Below are 24,867 nucleotides of genomic sequence, written 5' to 3'. Positions count from 1 at the left end.
AAATTAAAAAGCAAAATTTATAAGTGAGCCATTATTAGATGTGTTTACATGAGAGCTAGCTTTAAAATTAGATTTTATTTTAAATAATATTTCAAAACTAAAAGTTTATTAAGTATTTTTACCAGCCAAAATAAAATATTGTTAATATACACGTTATGATTTAATTTCTTTAGTCGTGATGCTAAACATTAAACATGGAATATGATATATTACAGAGATTAGCAAGAAATTACGAGAATAGAAGGGTAATACAACAATAGCAAACTCTTCTTAACTTCTCTTAAACTATGAATTATTTTAAAAAGATCAGGTAACTTATACCTTTTATTACAAGCTATAATCGAATGATCGGCTCCTTATTTAATATAGGATAGATTCAGACAATTTTTAAGACCATTGAACTTTCCTATGATCTTTCGAATCTATGAATTTCGTATAATGACCCAAGATAAAAACAAAGGACTAAAAAGGAGCGAACTTTTGTCGAACTTAAACAGAAGTTAAGATGAATTTAATGGTTCTTAGTATTCACTATCTTTAATCGCATACTTATAAGCAGAAATTTTAAAGATAATTGATGATAAAATGATGTTTTGAAATATTATTTACCTGAGAATGTGTAAGCAGCAAATTTAAAAATATAAAAGTAACTCAATATCTGTAAATATATTATGGGTTCTATGAGTTACTAAAGAATTCTCAATGGAAAGCACTTGATATCTCAGGAGCCAACCACACAAATGGAATTACCACAAGATGAACTACTACCACCGGGGTCGGTGTTTAACCAAAGTATAATTTAACGTTGAAGTAGTTCTCCGCATTTATTTTCCGGTTAATTAATTAATTATTAAAAAAAAATTAAAGACAATATAAAGAAAATAATAAATAATATAGATACAGAAATGTGTCTCCATTCTCCACCAGAGAACAATCGGTTCACACGTAATTCACACTATCTAGTGTATAACACTACTCTCGTCTACGAAGGCTAGCCTCACCCCTAACCACACCCCGTAGCGTCGTGAATTGCAGGAAACATCGTAGAGATGAAAAAGTTACGAGCAAAACTTTTAAAGTTTAAAAGGGTTAAAATAATTTCTAACGCCCTTTTTCATGTCATGAAATAAAAGTTCTTAATAAGATTTACGCAGGTGGATATTTCAGATAATTTGTTAATATAAGATATATTTATTATTTATAGAATAATTGATTTACACACACGAAGGTCTAAATTTATTAAATGTATTGATTGGTTTGAGTAGAATACAAATAAAACAAATTGAAATTACGGTCGGACCACTTTGGGTCATTGCGCCTGCGGAGTATTTCAAGAAGAAATAAGATCTTTTTAATAACATGAGTCGTATATAATCAATATGTACGACAACAAAAGATTAATTTTTTGTTGTTATTTTATATCTAGTTCGCTCATTTATTATGACAGGATTACTTAAGGAAACTGGAATTAGAACGAGGTTATTGAATGAAAATTGAACGATGCCTGCCTAGTGTCTCTGATCGGATATTGGATATTGTTAATTATTTAAAATAGATATCACGCTATTTTATAGATTGATTTAAAATCCGGGATTACTTTTACTTACCACAAAATTAAGTGATATAATAATAATGTACTTTTGTTCCTATTTATTTTCAGTAGAAACTTTATTTTACGGTATTATTATTACAGTTATCGACTAGTTAACTTAATTTTTAAATATCTAGAGATTGGACATAAGGACAAATAAATATGAATATTAAGTAGGTATGTGTATGAATAAAGGTAAAAGGCGTATGTGTCTAGCTATGATACTCGTTGGTAGTGTTACTGATATGCACAATTTATGTATTGGATTTGCATTTAGAAGTCTTCTAGCAAAAAACGTTCTATTAGTTTTATAAAAAATGAAACGTTTACCTATTTAAGCAAACAAAGTGCATTAAGGGTTTTCATACAAGTGGGACGGTCTTGTCTTGAAGGATTACGTCATTATAAATGAAACAACCTTAACACCTACGTTCCTTCGTCTTTGCTATTAAAATAAAGTCGACCATTGCAGGAGAAAAACTATATAATTTCTACCAAACAAATACACAGCTGTACAATTAAGTGCTGGAATTTAATTATGCAGTGGTTTCGGGCGGTTTACACGATACACCAAGAATAGTCACTAGATAAATTTGTTTAGGACCATGTTCATATGAAGTATGTCTCTACAAAATTTAATATTATGTAAATTTTACGCGACACTACTACGCGAGTCTAGACTTCAGAGTCTAGACAGAAGTTACCTACCTAATGTGTCTAGAGGACCCTATGTTTTAAATACATCAATTTAAAAAGAAACTAAAAAGTAGTAATCTAATTATTACTCTAAATTATAAACTCCCTTCATGATATCATCTAATACCCTCATGTACAATCTTCAATGAGCCAAAATATGTATTAATTTGTATGTTGACACAGGCAAGTGTGGGATTTTTATAAATATTACAGTAACGAATCTAGAACATAAATATCTGAAGCATTTGGGACATAAATCTGAAATCCAATTCTAAGTTTAGACACCATAAATTCTTGTTATATGGTGACGGACAAGACGTTTTTATTGCAGCAATTATTTCATAAGTATTCAACACCGACGCCATGAATTAATGAGGGTCGAAGACAGGGCTATGACAATAGACCACTTGTATATACTACAACATTATTATAACACAACCTAGTAAATAATATTTCAATAAAAAAAGTGAGAAATATCTAGCGAATGAGATAAGCTTAATTTGATTCAGCGATATATATAGTATATACTCACAAACCAAGGCGTAGTTCATCCAAGTTCTCTGCGACCAATGTCTTGGCTCTACTCAAGTTGGGATTCTGGCGAATCTTTCTTGGCTCAAGCAACTCATTTTTACTCATTTGAGCTCTCACCTCACCTAGTTAAAAGTGTAAGATATCAGTACTGAAACGCTTGTTAAAGTATCATGTGATCGAATCGTATATAGTGTAATGTGTGTGTGAAAGTCCGGAACTTTAAAATCAAATATATGTATTTTTGAGTCTTTAATCTACAGTGATCGTATTCCTATAATCTCTAAGTCTCTTAAAGAAGATAAAGTAAGCAATAATAGCGTCGAAGTTCCATGTGAAAAACATAGTTTGTTCAAACCAAACATTATTTTAGGTTAATGATACTAGAGTATTATTATAACAGACGATATTTCTGCTTCAAAATATGGACAATAAAATCGGGATAAAAATAATTTATCTTAAAATAACTTCTTTATAAATCAAAGGTTCATCGAATTTTTATAAAATTAAAATATGTCTTTCACACACAAACTATGACCTGTCAGTTAACACGGAAATGATCTCACCTGGTATAACTACTGAATCAAAATAGCCTTCATCCAGTGGTGTCAATGCGAAATGTTTTTTCCTGTCTTCTTTTTGTAAGGACTCCAATTCAATCTCCTCTTCTGTTTTTCCATTTCCGTCTTTATCCGCAATTTCTTTATCTTTCTCATTCAGTGTGATATCTTTCTCTTTCACTATGTTAACTTGTTCGTTAAATTGTTCGTTAATTTGTTTGTCTCTACCGACGTTATTCAGCACTTCATTATTAGATTTTTTTCGGTTTGTTTTTGGCGTGCGATAGTCGAGGCCAACGAGACGAGCGAGAAGCAACAATGACCGCTCTTGGTTGTCGAGTGTGTTAGAGTCTGAAGCGATCTGGGATAATCCCTCCCAACGTTTTAATAAGGCTATTTCCTACGAAATAATTATTTACTGTGAGTTGAAATTGCTTATGCCTGTGTGGATTGTAGATTAATTTAAGTTAGTGCTTTGATTAAATTGATTAATGGGGTTTTAATGATTAAACGAAATTTAATTTAAAGAAGTAAAGGTTACATTTTTTTGGTACACCAAGCTGATGACGATAATAAATCACCAATGAAACATTAATCACTACAACAACTTGCTCTATCGATGATTTGCTTCCCAATATCAATGATTACAGAACCTTAGATTTGGTTGGTACCAAGCGTATGACCCGGAAACAGGCTATTTTATGTTCAGATGAATCGCTATTCCAGTTTATAACACGTGTCAGATAAACGTAGATAATATCTTGAACGGTATTAAAGTGGGATACGCTCCCTCCAATTGTCGATAATCCGAGATCCCGTTGACTGCAAGGCCGTTTCCATAAAACCTGCACGTGGATTGACGTGCCTTGTGTACTGGTGTATTGCATTTCTTACAATAGTTTTAGGTATAAATAAAAAATGCTCGTTTTTCATACAAGTAGACATTTAAATTATTACTTATTTACAGGAAAGGGTACTGCTTATTTAATGAAGTAGTGGCTGTGGTCTATAAGTTTTTTACAAACTGTTTCTATAAAATCACGTAATTTCTAATATTATCGCATATTTACAGAAAATGTATTCTAAATTTGTGTTCTATGACATATTATGCTGATCTCATGATCGTGCTAATGAATATTAATTCTTCGTTTACGCAAATACTCGACCCGAATTGCACGGCGCGTGTCTGTCACCATTCATGATCCCTCTAAATTTATCTTTCAAAACTAAACAGAACTGAGCTGGATATCAAGCTTTGTAACACAGCGGCAAACTAAGCTCAAATAGCAGCTGTAAGCTTTTAAATTATATTATTTGAAATAGAAAAGAAATTACATGTTGAATAAATCTCAATATTTTAGTCGCATTATAGTAAAAGAAATACATCTTTCTCTAAAATATACAGAGTCTTAAAATGAAAAACAGCATAGTTAAGAAAGTTGCCAATACTTTTATTGCTTATCGAAGTAATCTCCATTCCTCACTACACATTGTCGCATTCTATGGAACCCCTGAGAAAAGCAGAGAGCCGATTCTCCCTGCGGGGTCCCTTCGATGGCATTTTCGTACGCTTTTTAGTTGGCCGATCCTCGAAAGGAAACACCCATTGAGCTGATTTTCTTTTGGTTTCGGGTTCGTAGCAATATCATCTACTTCCACCCAGCTATATCTATCTTTCATCAACTGAGACGATGTGAAATACAGCATTTGAGTCGCTACCGTTGAACTTATTTAACCTTTGGCGACACCAGTCAAAGCAAGCAAGACCATACAAAGTTCTCGCGTTAGGTTAATTTTAACATGTAATTTTGCTGCCAATTCACAAATACAAATGACAAATGAATGCAATATACTTTAAGTAGTATATTACAATATACTATAAGTAGTAGTAGTATATTACAAGTGACAAATGAATGCAATATACTATAAGTAGTATATTGCATTCATTTGTCATTTGTAGCTATTGTCAATAGTATAGCTATTAGGTTACTAAAGTGTATTAAAAAAAAATTCAAAAGTTTACATTGTTAAAGTTTTTAACTGGCCGGTTCTAAACAATTTCAGTGTTACCCACGTATTGAACAAGTCATGTTCTTGTTGATAGTTAGTGTTTTCATTCGTAACCGAGAGATAGCTGTTCATAAAATATGACATAACCTGTATTAAAACATTTTTTTTTCCTGGTTATTTTTTGTGATTTTTTAACAATTTTAATCAACGCAAGTGCTACCTACCACAATCACCTTTGTATGTAAAAGTACCTACGGCGTTATAAAAGCTCTCGAATTGAACTTTGTTTTACATTTCACATTTATATTTTGAAGAGACTTTTTATGAACTTTTTAAACGTTGTTATCAACAAAAATAAAACTTTTCTTATTGTTAATTTCTTTTGAAATTTACAAAGCAATTTATTCCTATTGATACATAACTGAACCACATTCTGACGCTTCGTTTAAGGAATAATTTAGTACTTTCGAAGCTTAGATGTAAAACTATTATTGTTGCATTTGCAGTTGCATGACAGTTTTGACGCTATATGAAGCCGTGTTGAATAAAGTATAATCGAAGGTACTAATTTTTTTTCTTTTAAGCAAATTTTCTAGTATTAATTAGAATATTCTCATATGGTTTATATTAAAAAGATAAATTTATAAATTGAATAACATTCTAAGATAAAGTTAAAAAATTAAAACATTTCAATCAAAATTGTTTATTTTATACCTGTTTGGTAGTCTTATGTAGAAAATATAATATCATGAGCCGCCATATCAAGGCCTATAGCAAAATATCAATGATGCAGTTGCAGAAATGTTAGGCCAAAACTAAAAATGTGAGTGGATCTAATAAATAATAATTATTGATTACGCAGGAAATTAACAGACAGAGCAAACTTTGTTTTATACCTACCTCAATATTGTGTCTATCAAATTGTAAATATCTCAATATAATTCGATTGTAAAGTGATATATGGTGATAGATTGGTTTCAACAGAATTTATTAATTGAAAGCCGATGATATCTATCGAGGTAATGATGGGCAAGCAAAGCTTATTGTAAAGCTCACAGGTACATATTATGTCCGCTCGAATGCATTTTAATAAATATAATTAGCTTTCAATGTATGTGATATTTGTTTGTTTTAGTCATTTCATTATTAAACTTGCTTGACTTGAAATGTCGAGTTCTGTAAGTAATATGATAAAGTCACATTACTGAAGTTTTATTTCTGTTTTGTTTAATTCTAATTTTAGGAAATAAAATTTGGTTCATTTTGCATTTCGAATTTGCACACTCAAAGTTAAAGCGCCAAAAATCCCCAGCCATATTGGCGAATAAACATTTGTAGTCCAAATTCTAACAGTTTGTAGTTCCTTTTCTCTTATATTTTAAGCTTTTACAGTTAAATTGTTGATACATTTTGATTTACTTTGTTACTATTTGGTAATGTAAATACCTGTGTAATGATTTAGGGAGACGTTTTAAATTGAAGAATTGCGTTGAATGCTTTTAGAGGTAGAGCCTTTCATAATGCAAAGGATTAACTGTACGATCCAAGTCCTTCTCACTTCCATATATATACATTGACGGAGAAAAATAAAACTTTTTTGTAATGTATTATTTTGTTACGAGATCTATGATCTGTGTTTTGCATTAAACGGTAAAGAAGATGACGGCGATTAGCTTCAAATCCCTGGAGTAGTGACGCCATATTAGCCAAAAAATTGAGGCTTTGGCTCTGAAAGATATAGAGGGAAGGAATTTTATACGTTAAAATGGAAAATTCATTTCGCTTACTTCACTATTAATCCAGATACATACTTAAAAGTCAGCCAAATTACGGAAATACTCAAAATTAAAGAGTCTGTCATATTTATAGTCCAATTAAATGAAATGTTAACATAATTACAATAATTAACTACGCAGTTGTAAGTCCATATAATCTCAGGAAACTATTTGTACTTATGGAAGCAAAGTTGTACTGATCGGCTCTTAATTACGAGGATGTCTCAACTCAGAATCATAGAGCTCGGTTACGTGTAATAATTGACACACGTTTCGCGCCTCAGCGGATAATTAATGATTAATTTGTCTTGTTAACACATTAATAATTTTAGACTTTGCGCGGGTGTTGATAGAGTCTGTTTATTTGTCGAATTTTAAATCATTCCATATTTCATGAATCTCTTTGTTCTATTAAAAGTTCTTTTAAAAGGGAACCCCGAAACAAAAAGCAACAATTTGAGTCAACGCCACTTTAAGAAAATATTTATAAACATTTTGATAATATATCCTTATATGTAAATGTATTTATCACCGAACAGTTATACTGCTGGCATAGTAACCGTCGATACAATTATTTATATAATAAATATATATCTACTGTCGCTTAAAAATAGGCCCTATATACTAATAAAAATTTAAAGGAAAACCGCTAAAGTTGTATAATGGAAATAATAACTGTTTGATGATATTTTAATTTATAACATTTTTTAATGTATCAAACCAGATGGTTACGTTTCAGAATAAAAAGATCAAATAAATCTTTTACGTCGATTAAAAAAAAGCTATTTTTTGTGTGAATAAATGCCATCTGCTGTCTCTATATCTGATGCCTTTCGTGAAAGTAAAAAAAAAATAGTTGAATACCTTTGGGCCTTTTTTATATTTTTGGATAAATTGTGATATATATAAAATTAATAGTGTAGAAATCATGTTTGTCTAAAAAGACACACATTTGCTATATCTATTCAATTTTATACCAAAAAGAAGAGGAGAAGCAAAGAGCACATAGAATTAATGTAAAAATAGCATCACAAAGACCACAGTTTGTTTTAAAATAGTTCAGTGATATTATCGGAAGTAGCAATTATACTGCGTGGGTGAGGAGCGTAAGTGGGTGTTGTATGTCATACACGAATAAAATGACATATTTATTTAGCAAACGATTTGGAATTTCACTGATAGGTGTTTATTATATATATATTAATGGATTTAGACTTCAAAAGGGCTCATTTATGATTTACGTATTATTATTAGTATATATAGTTTCTACGCTCATTGTAAAGTTTAAAAAGTAGAGCTTTACAAAGTACGACAATCACGCTGTTAAAATTTAAACCTTTTTAAAAATTAATAAAGCTTTGCGTGTGGTTCTGACAGCCTTTTAATATTTCCACAACGACCTTTGTCGTTTACCAGGTAGCGTTTGGCTTGTAAACTATACTGAAGTATTATTTAGTATTTATTACAAAGAAAGTACACCGAACTTTATTAATTAAACTTTTCTTCAGGAATATCCAGTTTTCAATTAGGAATACGACCGCTGGTTATTGTCATGTATATACAACCTTAAACTAAACGTCATTGTTCTAGCGATAAGGCGCTATCTGTTTGATAAAACAGTTGCTCTTAGCATACTTAACTCAAAAAACTTATTTAGTATTATTTAGTTACAGTTATATCTATTAAGCCATCTAATTATCATTCTATTTTATTCATTATTCACAGAACTGCTTACCAATATTCATCAACTCTATGAAATTGGATTAGCTATCGTTATAAAAAAGAAAACTGCTTAGAGATAATAAAAAGTTGTTTCAACTCTTTGTACTGATTCAATGGAAACTAAGCGGAGGTTTTTATTCATGAGAATGAAAAAGGTCAGATTACGATGCACCCAAGAAGTAGGCGTTGTTTTGGGTATTTTAAGTGCTAAATAGCGAGCTTTATTACTCTGGCTAGAAGTAACATTCAAGTGTAAACGAGTACTTGTTGAATACTGGGGATCGATAGAGCGGGGAATGCGATGACGTAGGCCGACGTTTGCCTACTTTGCTAAAAGTGCCACGTTCTGCTAGACAAGGCTTTATAAATATTAAAACTATCTGATATTGTTTAAACCACTGTTTTTATACGATTTTTAACAAAGCTCTCCATTCTAGGTTTGGGTCTTCGAATCTTAGCTGAATACCAATGTTCTTTTTAATTAGTGTGTCAGTCTTGTTGTTGCCGATTTTTGTGTCCTAGGCATGCCTATTTTCTTTACGAGTAAGTGTTAAACTTGCATATAGAAACAGACATCGTGATTCGAACACACGTCTCAGGGTTGAGAGGCAGACGCTCAAGTCACTAGGAACTTATAAATCACGTTTATTATTTTTCAATTTAGTTCCAACCGATTCTAAATACTCGAAGCAAGGAATCCCATTATATTTTCATTTCTTGTTATTTTTCTTTTATATATTTTATAATTTTACCTACGCAATTCCTAGAAATAGGAGCGTTCTATAAATAATCTTTTCTACACATTTAAACAATACAGAAAAATAAATAATGATAACAGAATTATTGTGTTTTTTTTAAAAACTTGTGTTTTGGCAGAAAATAATGCTTAATTTGAATATTAAAATGAATCGTTCCATAAATAGAAAGGTGATATGTGACCTACTTCTCTTGTAAATAATCTACATACGCGTGTATATCATAATACGCATGACTACCTCTAGCGACGTCTACAAAGATCATCTCCTATTAGTGTCTTGTGGCTATTCGGGGTTAATGTAATACAAGTTTGGTTTATAATATAAAATACTTTAAATGCTAAAGTAAAGCAGGGCTGACACATATTTTATGTCACAAAACACAAATAAAGAGGAAATAAAAAGAGGTGAGTTGCAAATGGAATTCTTAATAGAAAAGCTAGCGAACAAATAGTAAAACTCGAAGCTTTAAAAGGCTTCTTGCATTGATATATAACATAGAAGCAATATTCTGTAACATTTACATTCTGTGACAGTGCACAATGCGGATTCCGTGAATTACGAATATATGAGAAGCAAAGTGGATGAAGTTGTAATAGCTCAGAAAATATCAACTCATGGAATTTGTCTTTGTTGGGTTTAGAAATTGGATATAATATTTAATATTCTCATATTAGATGTTCGTTCGTACGTAACAAACGTATACTACAAATAAATTAATTTCAAGATTATAATAGATAACTCTGTTGAATATATTGGTCCTATCCCGATTCCTCTACCTGCTTCGTAATATTTTTTTTTGAATAGGTAGGAGATGAATCCCTTCATCGTACGAGCGAGTATTAAATGCTGTCTTGGAAAGAAAATTCAATTTGTGAGAGCTGAGTCCGGAGCTATGCCTGTTATTTATGTTTTTTGTATGCTTACATTCAAGTACCGTTATTAATATCCTAATTGCTGATGGATGACTGAGATGTTAATGTATAATAGCGAGAAATAACTCCTTTTACTGTAACATTACTACCCAAAAGAGTTTTCAATCGAAATAATCCGGATTACCGTGCCCTGAATTTCCGGAGAGTTCTTGAATTTGAAACCACATGAAAGCGAACTGCATTTTTTTTTTTTTTTTTTATAGAACAGGGGGCAAACGGGCAGGAGGCTCACCTGATGTTAAGTGATACCGCCGCCCATGGACACCCTCAATGCCAGAGGGCTCGCGAGTGCGTTGCCGGCCTTTTAAGAATTGGTACGCTCTTTTCTTGAAGGACCCTAAGTCGAATTGGTTCGGAAATACTTCAGTTGGCAGCTGGTTCCACAGAGTGGTGGTGCGCGGCAAAAACTGCCTGGAAAAACGCGCAGTTGTGGAACGGCGGACGTCGAGGTGATACGGGTGGAATTTCGTATTCTGCCTCGACGTCCGATGATGAAACTCAGCTGCAGGTATTAATCCGAACAACTCCTCTGAACACTCTCCATGGTAAATGCGGTAGAAGATGCAGAGAGACCCCACATCTCTACGCAACGCCAAAGGATCAAGCCGCTTGGAGAGATTTTGGTCGTCAACGATTCGAACCGCTCTTCGTTGAATACGGTCAAGTGGAAGAAGCTGGTACTGGGGAGCACCCGCCCAAAGGTGGGAACAGTACTCCATGTGGGGCCGAATTTGAGCTTTATATAGTTGCAAGCGGTGGCCCGGAGTGAAGTACCGTCTCGCCCTGCTGAGCACACCAAGCTTTTTGGAGGCTAATTTTGCCTTTCCCTCCAAGTGACCGCGAAACTGAACGTCGTTCGATATGTCAACGCCAAGTATTCCAATGCTGGCTGTGGCTTTAAGGAGAGTGTTTTCGAAAAGAGGAGTAGCGACAAAGGGTGTTTTTTTAGCGGAAAACGCGCAAACTTGTGTCTTTTTGGGGTTAAATTGGACTAGGTTTAGTCTACCCCAGTCAGAGACTCCACATAGTAGGGTTTCTACTTCAGACACAAGTTTGTTCCGGTACTCATCGACATCTGCCCGAGAAATACTTGCCCGGCCAGTGTAAAGAGTGTCCCCAGTGCTGTCATCCGCATAGCAGTGAATGTTGCTAAGTTGCAACATATCATTGATATGCAGAAGAAACAGGGTCGGGGATAAAACACAGCCTTGTGGGACCCCAGCGTTCACGGGTTTAAGGTCGGAACATGCTCCGTCGATGACGACCTTGATGCTCCGATCGGCCAGAAAGCTGGAGATCCAATCGCATAATTTCTCGGGAAGCCCGTAGGCTGGAAGCTTCGAGAGCAGTGCTCTGTGCCACACCCGATCGAAGGCTTTCGCTATGTCCAAACTAACCGCTAGAGCCTCCCCCTTGGACTCAATTGCCTCCGCCCATCTATGCGTAAGGTATACAAGAAGGTCACCAGCCGAACGACCACGACGAAAGCCGTACTGAGAGTCACTTATCAGCTGGTGGCCCTCCAGATACTCCAGGAGCTGGCAATTAATAATGGATTCCATTATTTTGGAGAACAAGGAGGTTATCGCTATTGGGCGATAGTTGGACGGATCGGAGCGATCGCCTTTTTTAGGGATCGGATGTATCGATGCGATCTTCCAGCACTCCGGGACAGTGCCAAGCGAGCATACAAGCAAACAAGCATACAAGCAAATTTAAGTATATTGTCTATTAAATACTAAAATGCGGTGTCTTCTGTCTGGAAAACTGTCACCTTGATTGAATATACAATTTGACTACTTTAATAATCTTGCATTAGGTATTATATTCTAAATTAAACGAGATGCTGAATCTTTTTCTTCATCTTCGTAGTCATCATTAAGATCGTTCCTATCTTGAAAGCCCTAACCGATACGTTGACTTACTCCCTCTAGCCCACTTCATACTGAGCTTGTCTCAGTGTATTAAGGATGTTGAAACCCATAATTGTCTTAATTTTGTCAGACCGACGGGTAGGCGATTGACCCCGACCTCTCCTGCAATCACTGATCCCTACCATTATCGGCTAGTCGAAACTATTCGGTTCTCTTGTGGCAATATGGTGAATGTAGATAAGCACCCGTTTGTAAATGATAAATGTGTGCGCAGTGCGTGTAACCTTTACGCGCGATTGAAGTAAATCTTTTTTGACATTAAATATTAACTTAAATAATAAATATCGTATTATAATTTCATTATATTTATTATTCATGTGCTTTACAAAGCTTATTCAAATTCGAAGGTTAGATCAGCACAAGTCAATATAACCCTGTTATTTAATATTTTAGAATGCCGCAATCGTCAGAAAATAAAAGTTAAATCTTATTATTGTACATATATGTTACTGTCTCTTTTTCCGACTTCCATGGCCGTTTCATGATGCATCCGGTTTCAAATCACAACGATTCTCAAGAAGTTTCATTTCAATAATTGAGAGTCTCATGCTGACCATTAGCTGGTTAAAAATTGATGTTTTGCAGTTCAGTCATCAGTGCAGTATTCTCCAATTATCAATACCACATCTCGAAAACTCTGTCGATTTTCGGTCCTCTGCACGAATTGGCCTCAAGTCTCAACATTGATGCGTACCAAAAAAAATTATCAAAGTTCTGACGACTCTGTTTTTACTTCTTGGCCATATTCTGGTCTGTTTGCTCATAGCTGCTGTAGCTATCTATAAATCTTTATTTTACTAAAAACTGCAATTTGATTTCTTTGTTTCACAGCAATTTATGTAGTGTTTGGAAATATTATATTAAAAAGTGAATTAATATAAGTCAGAATTTATAGTGTTAGTTGAATTGAGCGTTGCCGCATAATCATTTAGAACCAAAAAGGGCTTACTACGGAGACACAAGTTCGATCTTGATAAAGCAACATGTCTTCGATCGTGACTAGAATAAGTTTTTACTTCTCTGTCTGAGAAAGAAATTAGAGAACATCAACGCTACCGATAATATGAATACATGTAATACCGTAAATGTTCAATAAATGGTCAATGAAAAATATGGGATTAAAGCACGTTTATGACTATTTAAAGTATCTGACTTTGTTATAAGTTACTTTGGATATTATTCCGATTAACATCTTGCAAGTAAGGAGTAGAATATATGTAAAGTGTGTAACAGCTTCCCACATACAAAACGTAGTCCTAATTGGCGTTACTGGAAACATTTAAATCGGCCTAGTTTTTAGTACATTATAAAAATCAAAATTAGTTCTCATTTTAAGCAAAACATAATACAATACGTACCTTCGATAGGAGATCATCGCGTGCCGGTTGAAGTCTGAAAAGATCTCCACGAGAAACGTACACTTTAGGACTGTCATCGTACTGAAGATAATGTGGCTCGTAGGGAGACAAGATTTCCCGATACAGCTCCTGGTCAACTAGCTCCTTATCGGGAGGTTCCAATGCGAAGCCTGGCGCTAAAGGCAAACCTGTGTACGTTAAAAATATTCAAAGTTGAAACACTTGATAAATTATATAAAAAAATTGTTAAAACTGCTTAAATTAAATTTAAATGAATTTATATAGTAACATAATATACACTAAGGTGGTTTACTGACTGACTTAGTTAGAAAATGGGTAACATTATCTCGTTTTATGCTTCTATATGTAAAAACCTCACGTAAAAAGTAGCGTCAACCGCATACAAATAAGTCTGCGGCCGCTTGCCCTCGCATAGAATTCATTTGGTGCGGTTTAGTTAATCCATTATCAAACGATTTTTACTTATGTTGTGGTTTCTATCATTAACACATTTTCGCAATTGTTCTTGATTTAATTGTTTGTGTGAGTGTAGGAGAAATAATAATATTTTTTAGTTGACAAAACAAATTGCGATACAGGTTTTTCACGATTTAGATACATAGATAGATACTCTCTTGGTATAGTTCGAATAATCATACTGCCAATACAACACACGTTGAGCAGTGACATACATTCCGACTTCTCGGCAAAGCATGTGCGATGGCATTTTAGCAAACTTAAATACTTTTTGACCTCATCATATCAAAGATGGAGAAACAGAGCATGAAATATTGACATTTTCCTTAGAACTATTAACGATAATGCTATAATTAGCAGACGCATTAATATATAATAAATTAAAGAAAAGAAATCTAAATAAGAGAAAAATACCTCAGTAAAATAGGTGAAAAGGCTTGGCTTATAAGTATTTATTTACAAACGATTCGAAATCTTATTACTAAATTCCTGACTCTTGTCTGAACGGAGTGAAAGATCGGCATCTGAGAACTTGAACTGTAAACAATATTACGGACAATAGACAGATTATAGGCTCTTGGCAATATACTCCAGGGCAGCTTTGTAACTTAAATATTTCGATATATTTTCTTGGCATTTTACTTAATAAATGTACAATTATAACCACCTTAATAAATAGTATTTTTGATGTTATTGACTACTATTTACTGACTTTTAACTAGTATTAGGCCGAGGTTAAATGTTATTTAATTTAAAACCCTGGTCGGCCAATTTAAATAAATGGTAGCGCCTTGATTCATATTGCAAATCAGAAGTTTTTTTCACTTATGACATTTTCACAGGCTTAACCTTTCCTATACTCTAAAATTAGCGTGAATATTTTAACGGTTTCGTATTCAACCAGCCATTAGGTTAATATTAGGCCTGATTTCAAACGCAACGAGAAATAGTATTTACTAGTATATATCTACGTCTTCCACTTACAGTTACCTTTTATGCAAAGAAGTTTAGCTATTTATTATACACATTTTTTAAATATTTTTATATGTTGCCAAGTGTGCTGTCTAACATTTGTAATATTTTGAGCTTCGTATTCGAAAAACACAACTGGTTTTTTATAAAAGTGTAGTTCCATATGTCGGGTGTGGACAAGACTACACCTCTTGAAGTGAGGACTCGGCAGAGCAAAAGACTGGTCTCGCCTTCCATCTATGAGATGGATGGACGACCTCACAGAGTATGTAGTTTGTAATTATATATAAAGCGCAATGCCGGTCGAGTTGGAATAGTTAGTTACGTGCTAGTCCAATAGTGAACATAAACAAATTATTGATGACGATGACTGGAACCTCTTAAGTCAGGATTCCCCTAAAACTTTTAAAAATTTGCGTTTAATGTTGCTTTGGCTTTTGTTCTAGTAGTAGTTTAGTAGTAGTAGCGTCTTTTTTTAAGTATACTAATTTTATAGCTGCTCCCGTGAACTTAGGTACGGCTTAATATTATTTTTTTGCTTAACCTACATTTTTAGTACAGCTACATAAAAACCTTTTGCTATGCTATCCGTTAGAGAGAGAATGGGGAATTCTGGTATAAAAACCTACTTACTAAATAAAATACTATTTTTTTATTTTTGTCCCAAAAATACCTTCGACTATGTTTAAGTTAAAAAAAATATAAAAATTGCTGCAGCCGTCTTCGAGTTTTGCGCTTAGCAACATTTTTTAATGTATTTGGATAGACTCAATATTGTAGGCTTAAGATCGGCGTGCCTGATTCCTTTTTTTATGTTGCAGGAGGCAAACTGGCAGGAGACTCATCTGATGATAAGTGATACTGCCGCCCATCATCAATAATGCCGGGTTTGGAAATTCTTCTATGGGCAGCTGGTTACACATACTTAGAGTGTTTTGTATGTTTCTTCTTTAGAATATTAATTAAAATAAATTAAAACACGACATTAATCCATATTATTTTGCAATCAAATATAATAGCTTTAAATAAAAATTAAACATGAAGATTCTTTATTTATCAATAAAAGGTTTTTGAAAAGCAACTTCAAAGGAAAATATAAATTGCCCAAATGCAATTACTGCCTTTGAATACAGAACGTTTAGTTTTAATTTAAACGATGATACGAAAATTATTTTAAGCTGTTTTATGTATTTATTTTATTAATTATATATTATAATTGAGGTTCAGATTTAATTCTTAAAATCAATGCAATATACAAATTTTTTGTAGACATACATTCTAAAATAATTAAAAATATATCACAGGATTAGGATTAATATATATATATACCTATAGTTGTTTGAGTAGATCTAAGTCATTTTAAAGTTCGGTCGCATTAGTACTATTAATTTTTTAACAGTAGGCACAGGCAATAAAATTACTTATTTAATTATAACTAAAATTATAATTTTCATTGTTAAACTGCAATTACATTAAAATATAACTAAAGATAAAAAATAAAATAGTTCTTTAAAAAACGGTAATTCAAATGTATGGCAAAAACCCTGAAAAGTATTTCTGTTTAAGTTACCAACGCCCGGAAGGCGTGTTTGTTTTCGGTGATTAATAACAACCGTAGTCACGCTCGCATGCTCTCAGTATATAAAAAATTTAAAAAATGTATTCTCAACTTTAAACATAATAAACACAGCAAGTAACAGGTGTCAGGAAAAATTCGCATGGGAGAAAAAAATAAAGTCGCGATTGCTAGATATTTTACTTACCCGGCTGACGGGCGAACGTAGATGCTAAGAGGAGAGCCAAGGAGAGCCCTTTCGCGATCATGGTGCGAACTCTTGTGCCAAAGATACTTGTTCATCGTTCCCGCGCTTAGGCGCGCACTCGCGCATCAATCGATAACGCCCACATGATAACAAACAGTTCCATACCGAAACAGCATAACAGCCGACAACAAACTTCACATGGCTAGTCTTTAAGCTGCCACGAAACACATACGACCTTTTGTATATTAAACATTTTGAGACCATGCATTCGATCAACGATGTTAAACTGATTTGTATCGTATTTGTAGAGCATTAAGGTTTATTCTGTTAAGATAAGCCTAATGGAATTAAATTTCAGATGACACTACGCAACGTAACATTCATTTAATAATTTAAATCCAATGCAATTGCAGTTTATATAGGGTTTTTGTTTTGAGAATAGCGCGGTTTCGTATATATTATTTTTAGTTTGCTATCCTATATCCTCGCTACCTTCAGTACCGTCTATCGGAACCCCTTCACGGGTAATGGCCCCTCTAGCTTTTTCCAACAGACTCTTTCTATGGCTGACTTTCTCCATTCACTCCTTTTCTCCATTTCCCCTTGGTCCTTACCATCTGTGTATCTTGCTAAATTCCCACCCATTGCATTTTAATTTTATGTATTTTCTTATTTTTAGTTCGCTTCTTTCCATTGTATCTGGTGTGCTACTAATTTGTATGTCCATTGTACGTTTGGCAGCTGTATGTGACAATAGGTAAGATACAAGTGTCCAAGAAAATTCTCCTTTAGATGAAGGAGAAATTACCCGTTTATGATTTCCTTCATGGACCAAAACTTTAACATAAATTGATGCGATAAATAACAATATAATAAAAAACAATGTTAAATATATAAATAATTTAATGAAAAACACAATCAGTAAATAAAATTGAGTCCGTTACAAATGTAATATTTTGTAGATGAGCAGATAATTAATTGTGAATACCAATTTTAAAATATCATTTAATTTGTATTATATATCATACAAAGTTTAACATAACGTCTTACCTATATGGATGATTACAGAATATAACAATAATTACGAATATAATATAATTGCTTATTATGCTAATATTTTCAAAAAATATTAAGTACATAAATTATTTACAATAAGTATCAAAAAACGTTGTTGAGAATTTAATATTAGATGTTTGGCTACATTTGATTATAAATTTGTTCCCCCACGGAATAGCGAGACTTTCTTTCAATTCAGACTCAGACAAATAACAAGTTTAGATATTCGCATTCGGTTAGAAATTAAATAATAAAGGTGCGATGACCTCAACTTATATAATAATCATGAAAAAAATTGGATTCATAATAATAGACTTATACATAATTATTTATTTTTCTTTTTCATTATTAGAGGGGGTAGAATTTCCACGTTTTTGAAGTACAAAGCACGGAAAACTCCGAAGGCCACAATGAGTATTGCACTTATTACTGTGATGTACTCCGCGCGGTTTCTGCAATCAAGGAATATATAGAACCGACTACCAGACCTGACCCATTATTGAAGCACACATACAATTGTGCTTTGTGCGGTAATGTTCCTCACATACACAACATGTCATCAAAAATGGCGTAAAGGTGGTACAGACGTACTGGAATCCACTAAAACCTTTAAGCACCAATCATTAGAAGTTCGAAGAAGAAGAAGTTAAACACTTCGAAGCTGAATAAGAAATGATTTCCACATTAAAAAATACTTACTCGAAAGGCGTTCCACATATTGTGTACCATTTTGAACCATTTGGAGGAATCTTGCCGCCGACGCAGCGGAAGTCATAGTATTTCTCATCGTAGTTGCTTGCACAGAGATATTTATTTTTATACAATGTCTGAAAAGATTACAAACAAATGAAAATTTATTCATATTAGCGTACATTGTGTTTTACTTAGATAACTCAACAAAGGAGGGTTCAAATCCTACCAATAAGTTTCTCTTTTCATGCACACAAATAACACTCCATATAAGGGAAAGTGCGTGTGTACAAAGTACACGTGTCAGAAGTGAAACTTCTTTGTAAATTAATTATTACTAGGGTAAAAGGCTCAATAGATGATCAGTACCAGTATATGATCACTCCATGTATTTCTCACATACTACACCGCAAGACGTTATGCAACAGAATTGCCATCTAAAGTTCTATTATGTAACTACTTAACGAATACATCAACCCATAGCGTGTATTTTTTCTCGATCTCCCTTTCTCACTCTCTCTAAATCGGTCTCAATCGCTCTGCCGTAATAAAAAATTTACCCGCATGCGCCTTCAGAAATTTCATTTAAAAATTAATTAAAAATCGCGAGTTTCTTCAGCGTTCCTATAGGTTTGTAAAATCCGGGTCTGAAGGCACTGTCTCCAGGTTGAGAATTGCCAAAAAATAACTAACTTGACCGAAAGGTGTGACTAAACTCTCCTTCTCGTCGCAAGGACCCACAGGCTGATGGAAGCCCACAGACACTTCCTTCTCAGGGTACATGAACATCACGAAGCACCAATAAGCCAGGTAGTGTACAATCAGCTGCAGGAGAAGTAGGTAGTCGAATGCTGTTAGTCTAGAATAAAGTTAATGATGATGATAGTAATATTTTGAGACTGAACTGTAAAGATCACTCTCGTGGTTTTCAGGGAACCATGCTGGTGGAAAACAAAATATATCTCTACATGTTAAGAAAACATTTAAAATACTAGATAATCAATTTTCTTGTATCACTTGAACAAATTATGTCAATCTACCTTAAACACTTCTATACAAATATAGAAGTATTTACGCAAAAATAATGGAGGCCGCCTAACAAAAGTTTGAAGTTTATACAATTAAAAGACTGTGGATTGTGGAAAAATGATTTAATTCCGCTGAAGTTTATTGATATATTTCCGCCGTGTCATTATGTTATAATACATTTTTTTTAAAACAAACTTTCTTTGTATAATATTTTTTTAGTTAGTTAGATTAGTTATTTTTTAGTTGCTTGCTAGGAATAATATTTTTTTAGTTTAAATCCATATCCATAATTTAATTAAATCAATCCATAATTCATCATAACACGGCATCGAGATAAATAAAAATTAGGAAAGCTCTAAAAATAAATTAAATATTCATTGAAAATCGGTTCCAGTAGTTTATATAAAATTATTTATTTATAATCAAATCTTTATAATGGATAACTTCTCACATTCAAGAACAATGTGTTAAAATTAATCCACTATCGTAATAATTCGATTGTTTCAATTGTTAACTTTGATAGTCTATTTAAACAGCTGGGGTTACGACCTGCCTGTTATCGCACCATTCCATAATAATTATCAGCTGAATAAAAAGTTATGAAGAACTTTGTGGCCATAGACGAATTTCGATATTTGAGATGCAATTTAAAATATGTATGTCGTATTCAACTAGCTTAATTAGCAGTTTAATTAACATTTTAGCCGTTTAACTAGCGGCCTGAAAGATATTCAGCAGTAGCGTTTGTACATTTAATATTTGTACAATTTATACATTCAATAAACTGGCTATTAACTATGCCATGCGTAAGATAGAGTGATTATGTGGCACAAAAAACAAAGGTCAGTACTATAAAAAATACTTTTTGTCAGATATTCTAAGGGATGTTAAGTGAATCTAAAAAACGCTCCCATCTTATAATCTGACCATTTAGATGTGACGCAAAGTCGCGGTCATTAATAGAATGAACAAAAAAACGCAATTTTGAAATACTCAAGCGCGTCAGATTAAGATATAAATGGAAATCTTTACGTCCTAGACATGATGTCTCATAATCTGACAATTATCTGGAGGGATTCGCCGAATCTGATAATATTTTTTTAAATCTAAATTGATTTATAAGCTAAAAAAATAGCAAACATTGTATGTTGTTAAATTAGAACTTGTATTTATTATATCATACTTAAAAATGTTTAAAATTCATTATGGAGGACTGGTTTGCTTTGACGATATTCTAAAATATTTATACATTTTTCTAATATTACTATAGCAAATTTTATTCATTTTTGCAAAATAGTTATACCACAAAATACACACTTTATTTTGATATTACTTATAGTCAATATTTTAAAACTAACATAGGTCTCATCTAATAAAAAAATTATCGATTAATTTTTCTTATTTCGATTTGTGGAAATTGTCAGATTAAACATTTCTCATCATCCTTGTACTTCTTTGAGAAAAAAATCAATTCTGATTATTAATTCTATTTAATAATCTAATTCTTTGTTCTTGACGGGCGCTTATATGTACGACTAATGAGACTTATATTTGGTAGAGGTATTCAACTAGTTACAAGGTATTCCGCTGTACATTAATCTGCCACGCTATACTAAATCATGGAAACCCCACTTGGGCAATCTCATAGGCTAGCCGGTTAATTTAACGGATTATTAGGCTAGTTGTCTGCGACATAATATAAACTAAAAAATATTTTCATAGAAATAATCCTTAGAGGAATATATGTAATAAATGTAAAGAAACAAGCTATTAGAAAAATCATGTAACCTAATTTGGTAAGTAATTAGCCAGATTACGTGACATGAAAGTATACTAAGTTATATCAGCCTATTGTCACCATATCAATATCAATTCTATTGTATGGATCCTCCCACTCACCTGTCTTTATTTTTCGGACGATCACTTAGGAGTCCTTGCAAGATAAACACAGAATATATAGCGAAAAGAAGAAAGAATGTGACCTCGGAGTGAATCTTGTACATATCGTGAAGGGGATGGTATATGGGCACAAACATAAGCACTCCACCGAACATACCCATCGTTGAAGATATTAGCAGTGAGAGGAACTCCGATCTCAACCTACAAGTAATATGTAGTAATATTATCTTATCTAGTTAGACTGGTTTAATTTTATTTAAATATTTAATTAGTTAATAATACGCACCCAGCTGCCGTCCACTGAGGTACCTTGGGCGCCAAATACCGCCTAGTGGCATGGAACAAGTAGAAGAAACTAGCAGCAAAAGTAGCGTGGAAATAATATGAGTTCCACGGTACCCAGTAATGGCGATCGAATATGTTAGGGTCCGTGTCGTGCCACACCCAATGTACAAATTTAACAGCCACGATGTCATATGGTATATCTATTAGTACAGTAACCAGTCCTACTGCGAATGGCTCAGCATATTTTGGTAAATTAAGCTTAGATACTGCGTATGCTGCGTTGTATATGAACACAGGGTCTGAAATTATTGTACGTTGTTGGAAATTACTAGGAATTATTTAAATAACTAAATAGAATAATTATTGGTAAACTCGTAAAGGAAACGAAATCTAAACAGTTGACATTACAAAACAACAATGCCATAACCTAGTTGAATAGAGATAATCTTTTATGAGCCTAAATTCCGTAAAGCCGTCTATGTCTTAAAAGCTTTTATATTATCTCTGATCTGGTTTCTAAAAATTAATTTCCTTATTATTTACAAGTATACAATTATATATCTTACAGAGTAATAGAATATGTAAAGGTAAACGTCCGCCAAGGAAAATTATGGGTGTCTGCGAATGCCAAAAATTGTCAAACTCCGGCACCACGATCGCCCAAAAGTTGTCGGCTACGAATCCGTGCAGTAATATTCCAACCCAGAAGTATGGCCATCTGCCTCCTTTGCTAAAAGCTAAAAGAATCAAGTACAATATAGGTGTAGAATGATAATTTTGAGGTGATTGCCAAAATCTTATAGAATTTATTTAAAGACTTGTTTAAAGAAAAGGGCGTATTAAAGTTATATTTGTATTTACATCGACACTTCAAACATCCTGAGGTAAAATTTGAGGTCAAAAATACGTTCAAAATGAAGACGAAAACCTATACGGCAAACCCCTGTTTGCTATCTAATAATCTATAAAAAAATTAAACGATTTGCTTTGATTTATATGTACTACTAAATGTCTGCTATAAAATTGTCGGATTGACATAGAAGATGAAGATACTTCATGGAACGTAATACACGTCATTCGAATCATATTGTTAGGGCTAGTTTACCATGCAACAATGTTAAAAGTCCTCCAACGACATAAATGGCCTGGGATATAACATAAGTGGGCTGGTGATTCCACAGATGAGACACGTCATTCACACGTACAAACCAGCTGTCGTACACCGGTTGCTGAAAATATTTAAAAGTTAATTTTAATCACATCATCATATCATAAACTGAATTTGGTCATGCGAATCAGAAATTCCTTATAAAGCAAATGCATATTTACAGTAGTACAAAGTACCAAATCTTTGCCACTGGGCACCCCTGCCTGTTAGACAATATAAAAATATTTTCTGTCTTTTTATTGTGGCTTTTCGGCAAAATTGTGATGCTGGCTCAAAAATATAAGTCAGTGTCTGCTCGAAGTTCCATAAACTATGTGGCATATCCCGATATATTGACTGCTTGATAACAATAGTAGATATTGTTATAAACAAAAAATATTAACATGATAATTGGAAGGTTGCGGGCTGGATGTTCAATGTTTAACGAGTCACTAATTTTAGTTTTTTTTTTTTTTTTTTTTTTTAAATCAGATAAGATTTATATTACTGCTGATATATGTCCAGAGTAATGTACGCGTGAAAAATAATGTATTTACACATATAGTTGTTACAGTTTTGAGTCCTACTGCATCTAAGACAGTTTTATACAATAATTGATTCACTTCCACTTGTCACATGGGCTTTGGAGTAATCCAATCGATCGCAGTCCTCAATTTAGAACCGACGTTAAAAATACGATACGACAATTATTATTAAATAAAAAAAAATCGATACAGTTTATTAATCCACTTATTTATCAGTAATAATATTATCTTAAAAACTACGTAAGCATAATAAAGTAAAAGTATAAGTTTAACAAAAGTAAAAGCTAAAATGAAAAATATTTAATACAATTCCGCATCCTTTTGGAGAGCTCTCAAAGCCGGACCATGTTAATATGCCGGGGCCAATACTTGCAGGGCATAATCGTACAAAACTTGTACATACACATTTTAATTTAGTTTCATCCGTAACGAATACGTCTTAGTATTTAATTATTGAAAACATCTGGGCAGAAAACAGTTTCGCAACTAGCAACAAAATTGGTATAGTAAATATGTGTAAATTATAAAAATAAACATAATTATTATATGATTTAAATAGATCTATACTTACAGCCATGGTGTCAGCCGTGACTTTCACCACGAATAAATTTAATATGTTCAGAGTCTAGAACCGCGACGCCCCTTGATTAATGCACTATTTTAAACTGCGCGGTTAAACAAAGTGTTCTAATCTAATATACGCGTATTTAAATCCACGTCTCAATTTAATGATGTCATTAACAACGAATCGGACATTGATAAGAATTTTACCGGTAAAATTCAAATTTTACCGCAATATATAAAGTTATATATTCTGTAAAATTGTTGTAATCGATAAAATTAACCACAGACAACAACATTTGTGACCCACAGAATAAATTCACTAGTAAAAGGTACATAGGTGTAGCACTTTTAGAGATAGACACTGTAGATAGAAAACAAAAAAAAATATGTGTAAGATGGCAGTAGCTAAAGTGGATAGTTTGGTTTACTTTAGTATTAATAATTTATAATTAACATAAAATAAAGTTGATTTTAATAAAAGCAATCTTGTAGAATAATAAATTATAACAATAATAATTGAATAATTTCTTTATGTAGAGTAGTGTTCAAAATAAGACTGTATCTATTTTTTTT

The 24,867-nt window shown here is 33.0% G+C and overlaps 2 protein-coding genes across 4 annotated transcripts in view; both read right to left on the bottom strand.

Moving 5' to 3' along the window:
• LOC110995703 (protein cab-1) overlaps positions 1-17,189 on the bottom strand; it is a 30,051-nt gene extending 12,862 nt beyond the window's left edge. For all 3 annotated transcript variants that reach the window (XM_022262994.2, XM_022263002.2, XM_022263010.2), the window contains exons 1-4: positions 17,080-17,189; positions 13,868-14,055; positions 3,385-3,778; positions 2,820-2,943 (exon numbers count right to left, since the gene is read on the bottom strand). In XM_022262994.2, coding sequence (XP_022118686.2) covers positions 2,820-2,943; positions 3,385-3,778; positions 13,868-14,055; positions 17,080-17,140 — 767 coding nt within the window. In that variant the 5' untranslated portion in view covers positions 17,141-17,189. The remainder of the gene's footprint in view (positions 1-2,819; positions 2,944-3,384; positions 3,779-13,867; positions 14,056-17,079) is intronic.
• A 1,014-nt stretch (positions 17,190-18,203) lies between these two features.
• Positions 18,204-24,453, bottom strand: LOC110995516. Its single transcript, XM_022262723.2, has 8 exons — positions 24,302-24,453; positions 23,144-23,267; positions 22,605-22,775; positions 22,040-22,337; positions 21,754-21,954; positions 19,519-19,684; positions 18,835-18,962; positions 18,204-18,587 (listed from the first exon to the last, which is right to left on the bottom strand). The coding sequence occupies exons 1-8, from the start codon at positions 24,305-24,307 to the stop codon at positions 18,461-18,463; spliced, it is 1,221 nt and encodes a 406-aa protein (XP_022118415.2). The 5' UTR covers positions 24,308-24,453; the 3' UTR covers positions 18,204-18,460.
• Between the last annotated feature and the right edge of the window lie 414 nt (positions 24,454-24,867).

This window comes from Pieris rapae, chromosome Z (assembly GCF_905147795.1).
Source record: "Pieris rapae chromosome Z, ilPieRapa1.1, whole genome shotgun sequence".
Taxonomy (NCBI): domain Eukaryota; kingdom Metazoa; phylum Arthropoda; class Insecta; order Lepidoptera; family Pieridae; genus Pieris; species Pieris rapae.
Note: the sequence above shows the minus strand (reverse complement) of the source record. Positions and strands in the feature narration are given on the sequence as shown.

Bases quoted from the DNA above. Each gene is read 5' to 3' on its own strand.
- LOC110995516 (XM_022262723.2), bottom strand. The intron at 18,963-19,518 runs GTTAGTTATTTT...TAATCTTTTCAG, and splicing joins TAGTCACACCTTTCGGTCAA to ACATTGTATAAAAATAAATA. The intron at 18,588-18,834 runs GTAAGTATTTTT...CCTTGATTGCAG, and splicing joins ATATGTGGAACGCCTTTCGA to AAACCGCGCGGAGTACATCA.